At 31.9% G+C, this 15296-nt stretch overlaps 1 protein-coding gene across 1 annotated transcript; it reads right to left on the reverse strand.

Annotated features, from left to right (window-relative positions):
* Positions 1 to 1155: 1155 nt before the first annotated feature.
* Positions 1156 to 11725, reverse strand: LOC114178600 (calmodulin-binding transcription activator 2-like). Its single transcript, XM_028064603.1, has 13 exons — positions 11469 to 11725; positions 9713 to 9832; positions 9109 to 9224; positions 8850 to 8938; positions 8524 to 8566; positions 7702 to 7879; positions 7430 to 7555; positions 6782 to 7053; positions 5443 to 5976; positions 4348 to 5039; positions 3328 to 3913; positions 1664 to 1990; positions 1156 to 1578 (listed from the first exon to the last, which is right to left on the reverse strand). The coding sequence occupies exons 1-13, from the start codon at positions 11506 to 11508 to the stop codon at positions 1465 to 1467; spliced, it is 3237 nt and encodes a 1078-aa protein (XP_027920404.1). The 5' UTR covers positions 11509 to 11725; the 3' UTR covers positions 1156 to 1464.
* Between the last annotated feature and the right edge of the window lie 3571 nt (positions 11726 to 15296).

The following is a 15296-nucleotide window of genomic DNA, read 5'->3' on the forward strand; positions in this document are numbered from 1 at the left end:
AAGTGCAGGAAGAAGTCTCTTCTCCCCTCTCCAGGTTTTCCTAACTTCACATCTTCCTTCTTAGCCTGGTTCTTAGTCATTGCTGCGAGTTCAATTTAAATCTATTCAAGCAAAATAATTTTTTTTCGTTGATACTTCGATAAGGAAATCTATTTCAAGAACGCTTGAATATAAAGAAAAAAAAATGGTCTCCTTTATACAAAAAGAACGCTTGAATATAAAGAATCCATTTAATTCTATAATTATTTATATCAACACTAAAAATATGATCTTGCCATTATGAACGACAACACTAGATAAACATGGCTAGGTCCTTCACCTAAAAAAGAATGATTATTTCAAGATCTTTCATAAATATATAAAAGAATTGAAAAATATATATATATTTATCGATCACAAGTGATCATGGGGAGAGTTTCCAAATTAACACTTTCAACAATTTTGTAAAGATAATGGTATTCTTCACATTTTTTCCCTCCGACAAACACATTTTTCATCGTGCAATCCCATAGGCTGAATCACTCAATCTAAAATCTTCCCATTTCACCGTATGAAGATAGGCTGCAGAGAAAAAAAAACCTTACCATGAAAGAGCACAACAACAACCTTACTTTTGACGATATATTTATATTTTTGTATTTAGGACTATTTTTTTACAATAAAAACAATCTAATTTTTTGTAAGATTTATTTTAATCTTTCATGTATCTTTATACTTTTCTATTTAGAACTCTAGAATTACAATAAGAAAATTAATTTTTTTTCTAAAATTCATTTAGTCTCTAAAATCTTCGATACTACCTTATAAAAATTATAAAAATGCAAAGCACAAAAATGGTTATCTTTCACTAATAATCTTATTTATTAGCATTTTAAACAAAACATTTTATCATGATAATTAGTATATAGTAATCTATTACAATAAATTATATGAACTTAAACACAATTTAAATGACAAATAAACTAAAAATAAATAATTAACATGTTGGTTTGAAGTAGTAGTAGACTCGATCGTTCAGGATTCGAAACTTGTGGATGAAAAAATTAAGAAACAAAGATTATATATAAGTCGGTGATACGTACTCTAAACCAATAACATGGTTATCCAAAAATGCAAATGACTAAAATACAAAATTTCTAAAATAGACTGATACAATTTTAAGAATTAAAAACATTTCAATATAAATAAAATCATCATGTCATATACAAATCACCATATATAAAATTAAATCATGTCCATTATATTATTTCAACTGTCAAACCTTTAACGCATTCAAGGTTTCGTAATCTATTTATAATCCACCTTGGATACTAGTTTTTTTCTAGAAAACAGGAAGACCTATGATTCAATATATATTATATATACAGCAGCACGCGATGTTAGGATTCCAATGCCGAATAAAACAAACTGGGCATCATCTATTTACCGGGAGGGAGGGTGAGTGGGTAGAGCCACGGCAGAGAATCAATCGAAAGCAATAGGCAAGAAATTTTCATCATCTAAAAGCATGTCAATATCAATCAAATCCTCCACACCATCAACTGCCTCTTCAGAATTCATCGAATTCAAATTATCTCCCTGGTAGATTTAAAAACGACGTATAATTAAACCTAATATTATTCATGAGTTTATACGTAGGACAAGACAAGCTAGTAGAAAATACCTTGGTTTGACGGAAGTCCTCAACTACATTTAGCACCCGCCGGTATTGAGCCCGTGCCTCTGGATACTGAACCATGGACTTCACCCGTGAAAGGGCCTTTTGGAATCTTGCTTCACTTTGTTTCCTTCCTTCCTTGAGAAAATCATAATCATCCTCTTTCGGAGATTCGCTTGGTTTGTCAGGGATGACCTTGTTCGCAGTATCTGATCGAAATCCACGTAAACCACTGCCCTTGCGCCTCCAGCGTAATATGACCTTTTCCAGGATTCCCACGGACCATATGATTGTTCTATACTGCTTTCTGACCTGGTGACCTCTTACATGGGCCTTCAACACCATGGAATTCAAGTCAGTTGAAGAATGTGTCAAATGTTTAAGGGCACACAACAAAAAACACAAAAAAATAGAGTTCTATGGGTGCTCAATCTCCAGGCTTCTTCAGCAACCAGATTGCAAATACTTTAGGCAGACGAGGTAGAAGATATCAACAACAAATGAAGGGAAGGATAACAGTATTTAACTAAAGCATTTTACTATTCCTCCCTAAGTTTTAGCACCACATAATACTCAAGTCCCTATCATAACACCTTTCCTAAGAGATGACTTCTTGACAACTCACTCTACAACACCTTACTCAACTTCTTCGATGGCTAGAGCCGTTTGCAGTTAGCTTTTTCCGAGATACCAACAACCACCTCTAAAACCAATTGATAAAACGCCTAAACACTTGGGGAATCAACCCGTAAAATTTAGTAGTTAATGGAGATAATCAAATATGCAAATACTTCACCAAACACCAGTCTTAAGCACCCATAATCATCAAGTCCCTCCCTATCACAAAAGTAGTGTTTAGATTCCAGTTTGAGCATTTAAACCAACTTTCAGTTTCAACATGTTTGACATTTTTTTTCTAAATCCAGTTAGAAACAAAATTCACTTCAAACTCTAGTTGACTCTGAAGTAACGAGTTTTTCTTCTTCAACTTAATTTACAAACTAAAATCTACACACCATACTATCAAACTTTCACCTAAATCATATAGTTGATAGGATGTTCAATGTGGTAAATCGAACAACCATAATATTAAAAAAGTAAATTAAAAATAGTTTCTACACTTTACATTATTTCATTTTATTCCCTAGATTCATTAATTCTACATTTTTGCTCCTATTTGAAAATAACACTATGGATTTGATCCTGACATTGGACAACGTCACATTACCATATTAGATTTAGTTCCTTTCTACTTAACACAATAGCACCATTTTTCCACTTTAATCATAAGTAAGAAATTTATATTTTACATTGGTCTCAACATTTACATTTGGTTCCCACATCTAACACACCAGTCCCTCTCTACTAAAAAGAGTTTCCCATTTTTGTCATAAGTGGAAATTTTATACTTAATTGTGGTCTCAATTGTCATATTTTGGTTCCTACACCCAGTCACATGCCTATTAGTTTTGGTTCCATATGGAAAAAATAATCTAACACTGTTTGGACTGTATTAAACTATAGGGACTAATTTCTAATCAACTGTTCGTGCTGGGGAAAAATTGTAGAGTTTTTTCATGTAGAAACTAAAATAAAAACAAAGCGACTAATTGTATAGTTTAACATACTAAAAATAGGAAGACAGGAAAATAAAGAGCAGAACAATGAACCTGGATTTTAACAATTCTTTGACGAATGATCAAGAATTCTTTTCTCTTCTTCCAACCCCGAAACTTTTTCTGTATTTGTATTGCAGCAGCACTGGCTAAACCCTCTCCTTGTCCAGATTTGCTCATCCTAGAAGCTAAAAGGGAAAGAGCTTGTTGATCTGACAATCCAAATTCATCATCATCATCATCTTGCTGAGCTAACTGTTTCCTCTGAAATGACTGCATTCTGTATACTTGATGTATTCGATCAGCAGCTTGAGTAGCATTCCGGACAGCATTGAGAGAATCCTTAAGGCAGATAACATCTGGTATATCCCCATAAAGCACAGGTGTCGCAGTTCGCTCTGAAACTGTTTGCACTGCTTTCATTCCTGAAGTCTCTTTCCTACCATCTTTACTTTCCTCCATTGTGAGTAATTCAAGATGGCTAGTTAATAATGACTCTGCAAGAAAACCGGAAATTCCTTTGTGGCCATTGCTAGAAGCAAGATCTGCAGGTGTTCTACCTTCAGGAAATTCTGGACATGGATCTGTCACTGCTGCAGTGGCTGCACCCATGGACACAAGGACTGCAACTGTTCGCTCCCTGAGCAGATAGACAGATAATAACATAAGGATCCTATTCATATTATGCTGAGTGAAGATAATGCATCTGAGGACACTTTTGAAAAGGGGTACTCTAGTGCTGTATGACAGCATATATCTTTTAAACTTCCCTTTAACTGACCAAAGCAATTGTTCCAAAACAATTTTCAACTAGTTCACATGTATAAACAATCCACCAACATTGGGATCAAAAGAGAATAAATATTAGTAATGGAAAAAAATATTAAAAACAGATTTCCAAAAACGTTAGGAAAGGAGCTAAAATATTCACATCACCTAATGGTTTCATATTCAATCAAATCCAAAATTCTGGATAGTTGGAAATGAACAGGGTAACAAAAGAGTGTTAACCCAGACAAGGTAGTTGTAACATACACAAAATCAAATCAAACAATTAAAAAGAAAAGTCCTTACCGGCCACAGTATGCAGCCCAATGTAGAGCTGTCCATCCACTCACATCACGGAAGTTGATATTTACACCAGCAGTTATGATTGGTTTTATGGCCCAATCGTAACCAAGAGCAGCAACTAAATGTAACACGCCCTGCCCTTCCTCACTTAATACAAGAGGCCCTTTACCAGTTTCAGTTACTTTGTGAAGAAGCCAAGAGTACAACATCTCTTTAACCTGCTTGTGAAACATATGCTCCTTCAACTTGTGTTTTGTGGCATCCATCTCAACAGTTGTCTCTTCTCTACTTGAATATTCTTCTTCCTCTTTCAGTGAAATAAGCTTGAAAATTAAGTTTCTTTTCTCCATATCATCCTCAAGCACTTGATTTGAAGTGTGCACTGAATTTAAAGAAAGTAACCCCACCAGACGCAAATGAAGGACCATTTCAGTTGAACTGGTAAAAAAATCTGTAAAATCTATATTTCTGTTGAAACCTTCTCTGTACTCAAATTCCCGAACTTCACTACAGGCAAACCTATTGGAACACGTCACATAGAAGGGAACCCGTCCAATCTTATGACGTGGAGCTTGACAGCATAGAATTCCATTTGCTAAAACCTCAGCAGGAACCTCCACTTCCCCAAACATACAGGACCAGTTACATGCTGTCACCATAGGTTGACTCTTCAAAAATGTTCCAACAATCAACACCTGTAAGGTTTTGAATAGTATATCAGTCCAATTAAAGTCAATCTCATCATTTTCTTTGTGGTACATAGCAAAATTATTATACCATTAGTCGTGTACAAAACTCAAAAGCAGATAGAGAATATTAACAGGATGCATGATGAAATACAAGAAATATTCTGTAACAAAGAAATAGACACAAGTTGGAAAATATCCAAATAAATAAGGAACAAAGCTATAAGCATCTGACCTGAAAAAGAGCAGTCAACATATGAGACGCAAAAGATGAAAAGATATTAATCTAAAATAAATTATGTGACATACATATTTAATTACTTATTTCCACCATGCACAAGTAAAACAAAGCAAAATCATAAATTTCTGCTAACTATACATATTATAATTCTGTGAGTCTCAATCAAAGTACCTCAATTTCTGATTCAGCATAAGCCCATTTAGGTGAAAAATCATTTATGCTAAACAGCTGGTCTTGAGAAAGGGACAGGTTTAATGATGTATCATCTATCACATCCCCACAATCATCTGTGTTCCATGAAATACCAGGGGAGGACTGCGTATGCAGATCATCCACACCAGCAAATTCTTTAGAAATCCACCTAGAGAAACTATCAACCTTCTTTAAGCTTTCCTCTCTATCCAATAATCCACGCTTCATGGTCAAGGTATAATTAATACTTGCTTCACCAGCCACTTCATAATCAGAATTGGATTTTGTTGCAGGTTGAGACTGTGTATTTGTATACTGCTTTGAGATGTTTTGGTGCAAAGATTTCTCTTTTAACTCGCCATTAAAAGTGAACATCTCAGCAAGAATTTCTGAGCCTGCATTATCAGTTACATCCCCCAGTAAACTAGTGCCATAATCAGATCCAAATTCCAAACCCAATGATTGGGTAAGGCTCCACTTAGGTAATTCTCCTGTATCGTCTCCAAAAGGAATCTGAATAAACAATTAAAACAACAAAAATGAGAATAGCTATATATCATTGCTAAATCTCAGAAACTGGTGCAGATTGAAGATTTTGATGAGAGAAATACAACTAAATGTTAAAAAAAAAAGGAATTAAAAGGGATACATTAGGACAAGCATCAACTGAAACAAAGTTTGTAAGAAAAATGTGACAAACGCTATTTTCAACATTTCTACAAGTTCAGAAGCAATTCAAAACATTCAATGCTAAACAGGTAGATCAGTAACAAGAAGTTATGAATACACTCCCTCCCAATTCATCATTCCAGGCATTGTAACTTACTAAAGCACATGGTTTAATGACAAACTCCCAAGAAAGAAAGTAACTGTATTTTCCCCAGTCACTTTTTACAAAATCTATCTTCTATAATCTCTTAATATTATTTTTGATAAATAGCAACAACTCCCACCAATCCTCACCCTCCCTAGCTTCACTGTCCTCTAGATATTCTTCCTTTTTCAAAAAATACAACAGATGAACCATATAGCCCATGAAACAATCATGTCCATTAGAAACCACATAGAATAATAGAACTTTAAGCATCAAAGTAATGTTTCAAGCATAGTAGTCAACTGCACTGCTCCACCATAATTGCAATAGCATTGATTTCTGGAACCAGACAGAAAATTCAAGACATCATCCGGTACAACAAGATATCACAACTGCTCCAAATCGAACCTCAAATAAAACTCATCTTTGTGCTGAGAAATCAGGTGTATGGACATACAACAGAGTACACTACTAGAAAATATAGGCAGAAGTAACCAAACGTACCTGCCAATTTGAGTGGATAGCCTGAGAGACCCTGTCCTCTTCAATGAGGACATTTTTACGCCCTAAAAGGTTGCCTGGAACAACATTGTTTTCTTCAAGGATGTTTCCCGATGCACTTGATGGAATGGATGTAGATGATACAAGAGAAGGAGAAGTATGGTTTCCTGAAGATTGCTCCATGGCATTGTCCCATGATCCAATGTCGCGTGCTCTATGACCCTGAACAAGTGGGATATATTCTGCTCCAGGAACTGGAAACTGTGCAGGATCACCTGAAAACATTTCAAAACAAACCACAAAAATTCAAACGTCAAATCCCAGAAAAAGATGATAAATTTAGACTTTATTTAAGACATTAAATATGTTAGAATATACCAAAAAAAGTTCAATATCTAGATTGTATCTTAAATTAAGACTAGTTTCCATATTTCCTATTTTTCTTGCAATTTGCTTTCTTGTAGAGAATAGTATTATGTTTTTTGTATTACTTCAGAACAAATGTAAAACATCATGTCAAATAGTCAATAGTATCAGTGTATTCAGTCTCCCGAACTTATTTTCTTCTCTGTACATAAAACTCTTTGAACAAAATAAAAGTAATAAAATGATCATCTAAAGCAAATAAGAAGAAAAGGAAGATAAGATAACCTGAAGATGGATGCATAAGATATGAACTATTTGAACGAGCATCAATCTTATCGATAGGGCAATCATTCCCCAAACTTTTTGATTCATGATAGGATTGTGATCCTGAACTTGCTTGATGAATATCCTCTAGGAAGAAGTTTGATTAAACCATTTAGACCAAATGGACCAAACACTTGTGTAAATATATGGCGTAACAGTAAACCAATGTAAAGCCTTGGCATGTGAATTAAAAGGATTAAGTGCAACAACCATAACATAACTGACAGATTTACCTGAATCAGCATCTTCACATAAAGACGTCAGAGTGCTGGTTGGGCTCATGGAATCTGTACTTCCTGAAGGCACACTGCCATAATTTCTAGGAAAGCCAGATGACAAAGAACTTCCCTTCTGGGAATCTGATGTGGCCTCACCAGAATATGTTTTTCCACCAACATTGGTTTTGTTAACCTGACACAAACCCACAAAACACCTATTAATAATCATTAAGGATAAAAAAGTGAGTCAATATTAGATTCAAAAGTTTTCTTGCAGATTACAAGAATATTATAGAAATAGAGTTCGGGGTCTTTTAAAAGGATTATGCAACTTCCTCAGTATTATCAATAGGGATTTCTAATGGATAAAAATCAACGTGTTCTAATGGTAGAAAGAGAAAAACATAAACTTTAGCAGTGGAAGAGTAAATTACTAAATACTGAATGTTAGATAGATTTCGTAAAGCTTAAATATAGCTACCCAGGCTAACAATTGCTGAAGAAGCACGTTCTCTAATGCATGACGGCAAAAACTTATGAAGGAAATCAGATTGAAGATAGATTTTTTGTTCACATTATATTCAAAATTTAAGGGAAGGAAAATAGTACTTTTACAGTAGTACCCTATTACTGTTTTCCTCCGTCAAGTCTAGAATAAAGTCCTAATGATAAGAAGAAAAAAAACTCAGAACAGACTATGCTTGAGCCACTAGATGTCATACATACTCAGGTCAAAACTGCAACAACAACAAAGTCATGCAATGATACATTTCTTGCTCTAGTAAGGAAGCGGAATGCCCGAGTAAAAGCATGAACTAAAGAAAACAAGTAAAATACCTTAACATCCAAGTAGTGCACAAATACTATATGCATCATATCCCTGCAGCAAAACAAAATCATTTTCTAATTAATTGTAACAATATAAAAAATTTCAGTAGAATATTGGAACTTAAAAATTTGCTGAGAAACCCTAAAAGGGTCATGTATAGTAACATATGCTTATTATAAATACTATTAACTGACTCCAAATGGAAATATAAGTACACTAGGGCTAGTAAGTAATAATGCAGTACTTAGCAAGAAAACTTCCATGAAAAATATAGTACTTCAAGTTTAAAGACAGCAGCAAGCTAATAAAATGTAAACTAGTTCATCACACTCACGGTTCAAGCATCCAATAGCTTCGCCTCTGAAAATTTTCATTTTCTTCTCCATGGGCGTAGTAGCAGTGTAACACATCAACACTTCCCACCTAATTTTGCATAGAGAAGGTAACAATCTAAGCATGTACTTTATTAGTGTATAAAGACTAGTTTTCAATTAGAGAAAAATAAGCTAAAATATTTGTATTATCTTATATATATGCTTCCCTTTCAAATATTTTATTAACCACAAACTGGAAAGTAAAAAATTCATGCTTGCCTTCAACTTTTCATGAGCTTCCTTCACAGTCTTTCCATCTTTTTTCTTTCTCCAATTATGTCCATCTTTTCTGAAGTACCTTAAAACCTTCCGATCAAAGAGAAAAAGGGAGCCACCTGGAATCATCAAATACATGACATGAAGCAATGTTTTTATGAACATAAAGCAATAATAAGAGTTAAAAGATGAAATAAACTTAGAAATGCAGTCAGGTTTTAGCATAAACAACAAAACTATAAATAGCATCCTAGAAACTAGAGACATGATTATGCAAGAATAAAATATCAGGTGCCCTTTGATGTTAAAGCAAACATCTTCTGGGATCTAAAAGGTTGGCATGTACAAGGTTGTAAAACATCTTAAGAAAGACGATTTGTGATGTTTAATAAGCAAGGCTTTAGCTGCAAAAAGAAGACAGATAAGCCCAGCCTCCATAATTGGCATCGATGAGGTTACCGAACAACCTCAGGAATACCCAGCAGCAACAAACCATTCATGATGGATAAGTAATTTTAAGTATTTACACAATTCAATCCACCCATATGCACAAGACTGACATAGGAGGCATTAATAAATTGATCAGTAACATATGCAGAAACCATACTTGGTGGCCTGGTAGGTGGTTCTGATGTGATTTGAAACATCCGATAATTGCAAAGAATTTCACATATTTCGGCGGGGCGCAACCACCTATTCTGGGCTTCAAGTTGTAATTGCTGAAGATCTGCAGGATGATAAATAATAGAGCATGGCATTCACTTAAGCATTTTATTGCTATGTTATCACATTCACAATTTAGCAAACTTTAAGAATCAAACAACAGCCACACTAATCATATCAGCAATATTAATAACTATAATTCTTAAAACCCACATGCATAAGAAATTTGATTTATTAGCTTGTAACTATGACTATTTGCTTTAAGAGATGCCACATAGATTACTGCCACTGCTGCCACCTGTTCAAAAATTTGATAATTTCTGTATTAACCTATTCAATTCCAATGATACAATGGCAAATAGAGGATCTAGCAACCATAGTATCAGCATGCTAAAACAACAACTACCAAAGTATTTTGCTATTAAGAAATTCACAGCTGAAAAGCAAATTCTTGGTATGAGAACTGTTAAGAAGAATGTGGCCAGAAGTTTGAGCTTGAAGTTTTTACAAGTTGGTCAGATTGAAAAGGAGCTGAGAAACTTAACAATGTAAGACTCAAAACATGTTAGCGCTTCTGTGGCAAGAGACTTCAGGATAGGGACTGCACCAAGATGTAAGAACAGTATGATTTCATGTCTCAAGTTTCATTTCGATGCTTCAGCTTTGTAGTCCAAAGCATGCAATTGATTTTACTCAAGTGACTATAGTACAGGAGTTGTAAGCAATATCATAGTCAATTAGGGAAGCAACATCAATAGACTGAGAAATGGATCCTTTGGTAATCAAGAGGTACCAACTAAAAGGGGCACTGGACAAGATTTTATAGAAACATATTTTGATTACAGAAGAGGCACGGTTAGCTATGCTGATAGCTTGGCTGCAAAGGCTTTGCTTGAACATTTCAACTACAGATATTGCTAGTTCTTCCAAGACAGAAGAGGATGTTGGTCTCAGTAAATTGAAAGCAAACAGAGTAGACAAAATGGGTAAAAAACAACTAAGTAGCTTATTCTTCTCTGAAATAGTTGAAGGGCAATTATTATGTAAAGTCAACTTGTCTCTTGCTCGACATACCTCTACTTACAATGAAAATCCAGCAAGGACTTGGCCTAGGAGAATTTCTTTGAGCCTCATAAATTTGTTACCCTAGAGAAAGCAGAGAAATATATAGTTCTCTTTTACCCTTTGAAATACAGATGCAAACTGCTATAATAGAACCCATTTAGCAGCAGACATAAGTTTTCTGCCAATTAGCAGAGAGAACCATATTTTTTTACAGCAACAACAGCATTATAATTTTTCACCAGAGTAACATGCATTCCATCTATTTAATGAAGAACCAATACCAATCCATGGTCCACGCCATTCACACCTAACAGACACAGTGACAGTCACGTAAATTGCAGAAAAACGCTTCTTCATTTTTTTCACCCAAAATCCCTAATTGAACCAACGAGTACATTCTCAAAAAAGTATATACAGATTTTCACGCACAAAAACAGCAGAGAGTTGAAACCCCATCACAATTAACTCATTTCCAGAATTCCACAACAAACAATCGAAATTTGAGGAAGTTATGCTACTCGAAATCATTCCAACACAAATCAAACAACATGATTCAGGCATTCATTTGAACATTAATTTAATCGAAGCATAAGTAATAGAAAATCAATAAGTGAACAATTAAAATAAATCATGACCTAATCGAGGTCCCAATCCGTAAGAACCACGCTCCGCCATGGCGAAGACCAAAGAATCTGAGAGAGATCGACGCGGAAACGTTGAAGCCGTGTATCAGTATCTCTATCAATAAAACACACTTTTTAGCTTTCGTTCGTTCTTTCTTTCTTCGCTTTTCGCTCTTTCCAGTCAGCTTCTTCTCACACACAGTAACGTGACGAAGTGAATAACCAGAACAGGCGGGACATGGGGACAGCTACAACCTTTATTTTTTATCTTTTTCTTCTTCCGTTTTCATTAACTTTTTTATTTTTGTAATTTTTTATATAATATATATTTCCTCTTCCTCAGTTTTTTTTATATTTTTATAATATGTATATTATATATATAATAAATTACAGTTGAAGAGCATGTCTGAACAAAAAAAATAACCATCAGGAAACTGATGTTGACTTCGATGATAGAGGTAAGTTGCTTTTTGTTCATTATTTTTTATTTTGTAATTTTTCGAACAGTTATTTATGTTACCCAAAACATTGATAAGTCTCTATTTGCCCGTAGAAATTTAATACACTTAAAAGAATATTACAATAATGTTTGTTGATCATGTAGCTAATTTTAGTTAAATTTCTTGACGAGTTGTTTGTTTTTGTATTCAATATATGAAAGGTTGAGGAAGTTATTTAATTGATTGTAATGTGCTTTTGATATTTGAATCGTGTTAAAAATATTTATGTGAATGATATGTTATGAATCAGAAGGGTGCTTTTGAAAGAGAAAAATACTTGTACTGCGGTTAATGTTGGCTTCAATGAAACAAGAAAGTTCATTTTGTGTTTGCTGTTTTCGAAATGTTGACAAAGTCATCAGTTCAAATCATGATTTAACTTTATATTTGATGCAAGATTTGATAAATTTAATTATAAGAATATGCTTTAATAGAAGTTTGATAATATAAAACAATAACACATTAAATCATTTGCTGCCATGATATATCAACGATAATCTATTAAATTAAGTAGTATTTAAATAAGTACATCATTATGTTTCTTATATTTTATCATCAATATTTTACAGAAAATAAATCAGTGGATCTATAATCTTATTTATCAAGTTAAAAGATTATATTATTATTATTATTACACAATTGTTTTTAAAGTATAAACATTAAAAATAAAAATAAAAAATGAGATTTATAATGTTTGTGACCCAAAAGTATTAAACTCGAACTTAAAAAGTAACTTAAGATGGTGAGAACAATAATGTTGAAATCACCCGAAACTACTTTCTACTATATAACAACAATTAATAGGATTAATAATGTTGAAATCACCCGAAACTACTTTCTACTGTAAATAAAATAATTTATTTATTCAACCTGATTGGTATATTTTTCAACCTGTTTCATTTCTGCTGTCAACAACCTGATTGGTATCTTTATCTTCTTATTTTGAATTCATTTATTAACATTAATTTATTTCTTTCAAACTTATCTCATTAATAACAAGATCAAAGGATAGATTAACTTTGACAAAAAAGATAAAAAAATATTTCAAACATTAAATGAAATCATTTTTTTAGTAAAAGTTAAATTAGAAATATCAAATTTATAACATACTTCAAATTTTATTGATATGTTAGCATATTAAATGTTTCTTGTGTTGCGTGAAACAAAAGTAAGGAGTTGTTGATGCTTTGGTTAAATTTGGTCCTTTTGATATGTGAATATTTTACAATTGGTAGCTGAAATTTTGGCTAAATTTGGCCTTAGTTTGAGATTCAATGGTCAAATTTCTTCTAGTTTTTTGTCTTTTTCTTTAAACCCATTAAACGAAATGATTTTTTTAATATATAACTTATATGTTATAATTAAAACTTATGATAATTTAATATATCAAAATATATAAATCATCTTTTCATTCATACTGAATGATTTAAATTATGATAAGGAAATTTTGAATTATTAAAAATTTATTAAGAAAAATATCAACTTAATTTAATTACAAAGATTAAAAGAACAGACATATTATAAAGTTAATTAATATAGAGATGAAATGAGTGGTTTAAGATTAGATTATTAACAATAGTGAAGAGGAGATGAAATGAGTGGAATTATTAAAAATTTATTAAGAAAAATATCAACTTAATTTAATTACAAAGATTAAAAGAACAGACATATTATAAAGTTAATTAATATAGAGATGAAATGAGTGGTTTAAGATTAGATTATTAACAATAGTGAAGAGGAGTGGAAGTAGTAAACAGTCTTAGGAGATCGATCGTAATTCCTTTTCATTTTCAATTCTAAGCAAAATTAGTTAATTTTATACCATTTGTGAACGTTAATTAATATTATTTAATTTTACTAACCTCTATGAAAATTCCCATTACATGAAGAATATTTTAGAAAATAATATAGCTTCAGAAAGAGTAGAAATTTTCTCTATAATTAAATCTATTGTACCTGACCAAAATAAATTGTTTATATGTGGGTCTAGAATAATGTGCTATGAATATATTAAAAATTATAAAATCGAGTTTACTTATTAAATAAGAAATAAAACTTACTGAAATCTATAATCTCTAAAAGTAATTAATAATTAAAAATTAATTCAAATTATATTAGAATATAGTTTTAATATATATATATATATATATATATATATATATATATATATATATATATATATATATATATATATATATTGATCGGTTTACTAATACGGTCTAAAAGAGAGACCAAAGAGAAAGGGTTAAAAAATTAACTTCTTTAATTATTATTCATCTGTAATAATGTATAATGACTTTGATTAGGTGTACATATTTTTTTAACTTTAAAAAATAACTGTTTTTTCCGTATATAAGTCATGCAACTGTTTCATTTAATTTTTAGTTTTCAAACAAACATTGTAAAATATTTTTTATTTTTTGTAACTTTTTAATTACAATATTTAGTAATAAGTTATATTATGTTTAAAATTTAAAAATATGCAAACAGACTGTCATTTTGCTAATAAATAATGAAAAAATTAAGATTATTTTATTTGATAATACATTTTACAAAATATTTTAACATTTTAATGAAAATTTGTTTTTTTTTTTTTGGCTGTACAAGTTTTAAAAAAATATTACAAGATCAAAGAGATGTAATGCAGCAAGATAATTTTTTCAAATTTGAAGTTAGCTTTTGTTCTTACGGTACCAGTGAATTAAGTGGATTTTAATTTATCGCATTAAAAATTGAAATATTAAAACTTCGATGGAATGCACGCACGTGCTTGTCTTGTTCATTTTTGTCAAAATGAAAAACACTACAAAAATTAAAAGGGACTCAATTTGCATCCTAGCCTCCGAATCTCCATACCGCATCAATTCCGCAGTCTACACAGTTTTTTACTCCCGTCGATTCCGTTATACTATGGACATTTACAATAGGTGCTTCATGCTCTTCTGCAATGGAGTGTAATATAGATGAATGATAAGTTTTTTAGAAAAATTTGTCGGAGAAAATAACACTAGAAGAAATATGAATGCAATTTATATAAGAGATCGATATTATTTTAATTTAAAATTTTTAAATAATATGTTTGTAGGTATTTTTTTAAATAAGAAAAAGTAATAGTGATTTTAAAAGGTAACACTCATTTATTTTATAAAAGTCATTATCTTTTTAATTTATTTTTTTTACAACCTCATTTTTACTTCTCTCTAAATTTTGAACATCATCATTCATCGGTTTGAAGATAAGAGATTGTAAGAGGATCTTGCAAAGAGCTCTACACATTCGACCAATTATAAATAAAAATAGAGTAAGTTTATTTTTTGCTCCTTTTGTGTTTTTAGTTTAT

This window comes from Vigna unguiculata, chromosome 3, assembly GCF_004118075.2.
Source record: "Vigna unguiculata cultivar IT97K-499-35 chromosome 3, ASM411807v1, whole genome shotgun sequence".
Classification (NCBI taxonomy): Eukaryota; Viridiplantae; Streptophyta; class Magnoliopsida; order Fabales; family Fabaceae; genus Vigna; species Vigna unguiculata.

Coding starts and splice junctions, on each gene's coding strand:
- LOC114178600 (XM_028064603.1), bottom strand. CDS start 11,508: ATGGCGGAGCGTGGTTCTTACGGATTGGGACCTCGATTAG. Junction 8,939..9,108: donor AAGCTCATGAAAAGTTGAAG/GCAAGCATGAAT, acceptor ATGCAAAATTAG/GTGGGAAGTGTTGATGTGTT. Junction 7,556..7,701: donor ATGTGAAGATGCTGATTCAG/GTAAATCTGTCA, acceptor ACTTCTTCCTAG/AGGATATTCATCAAGCAAGT.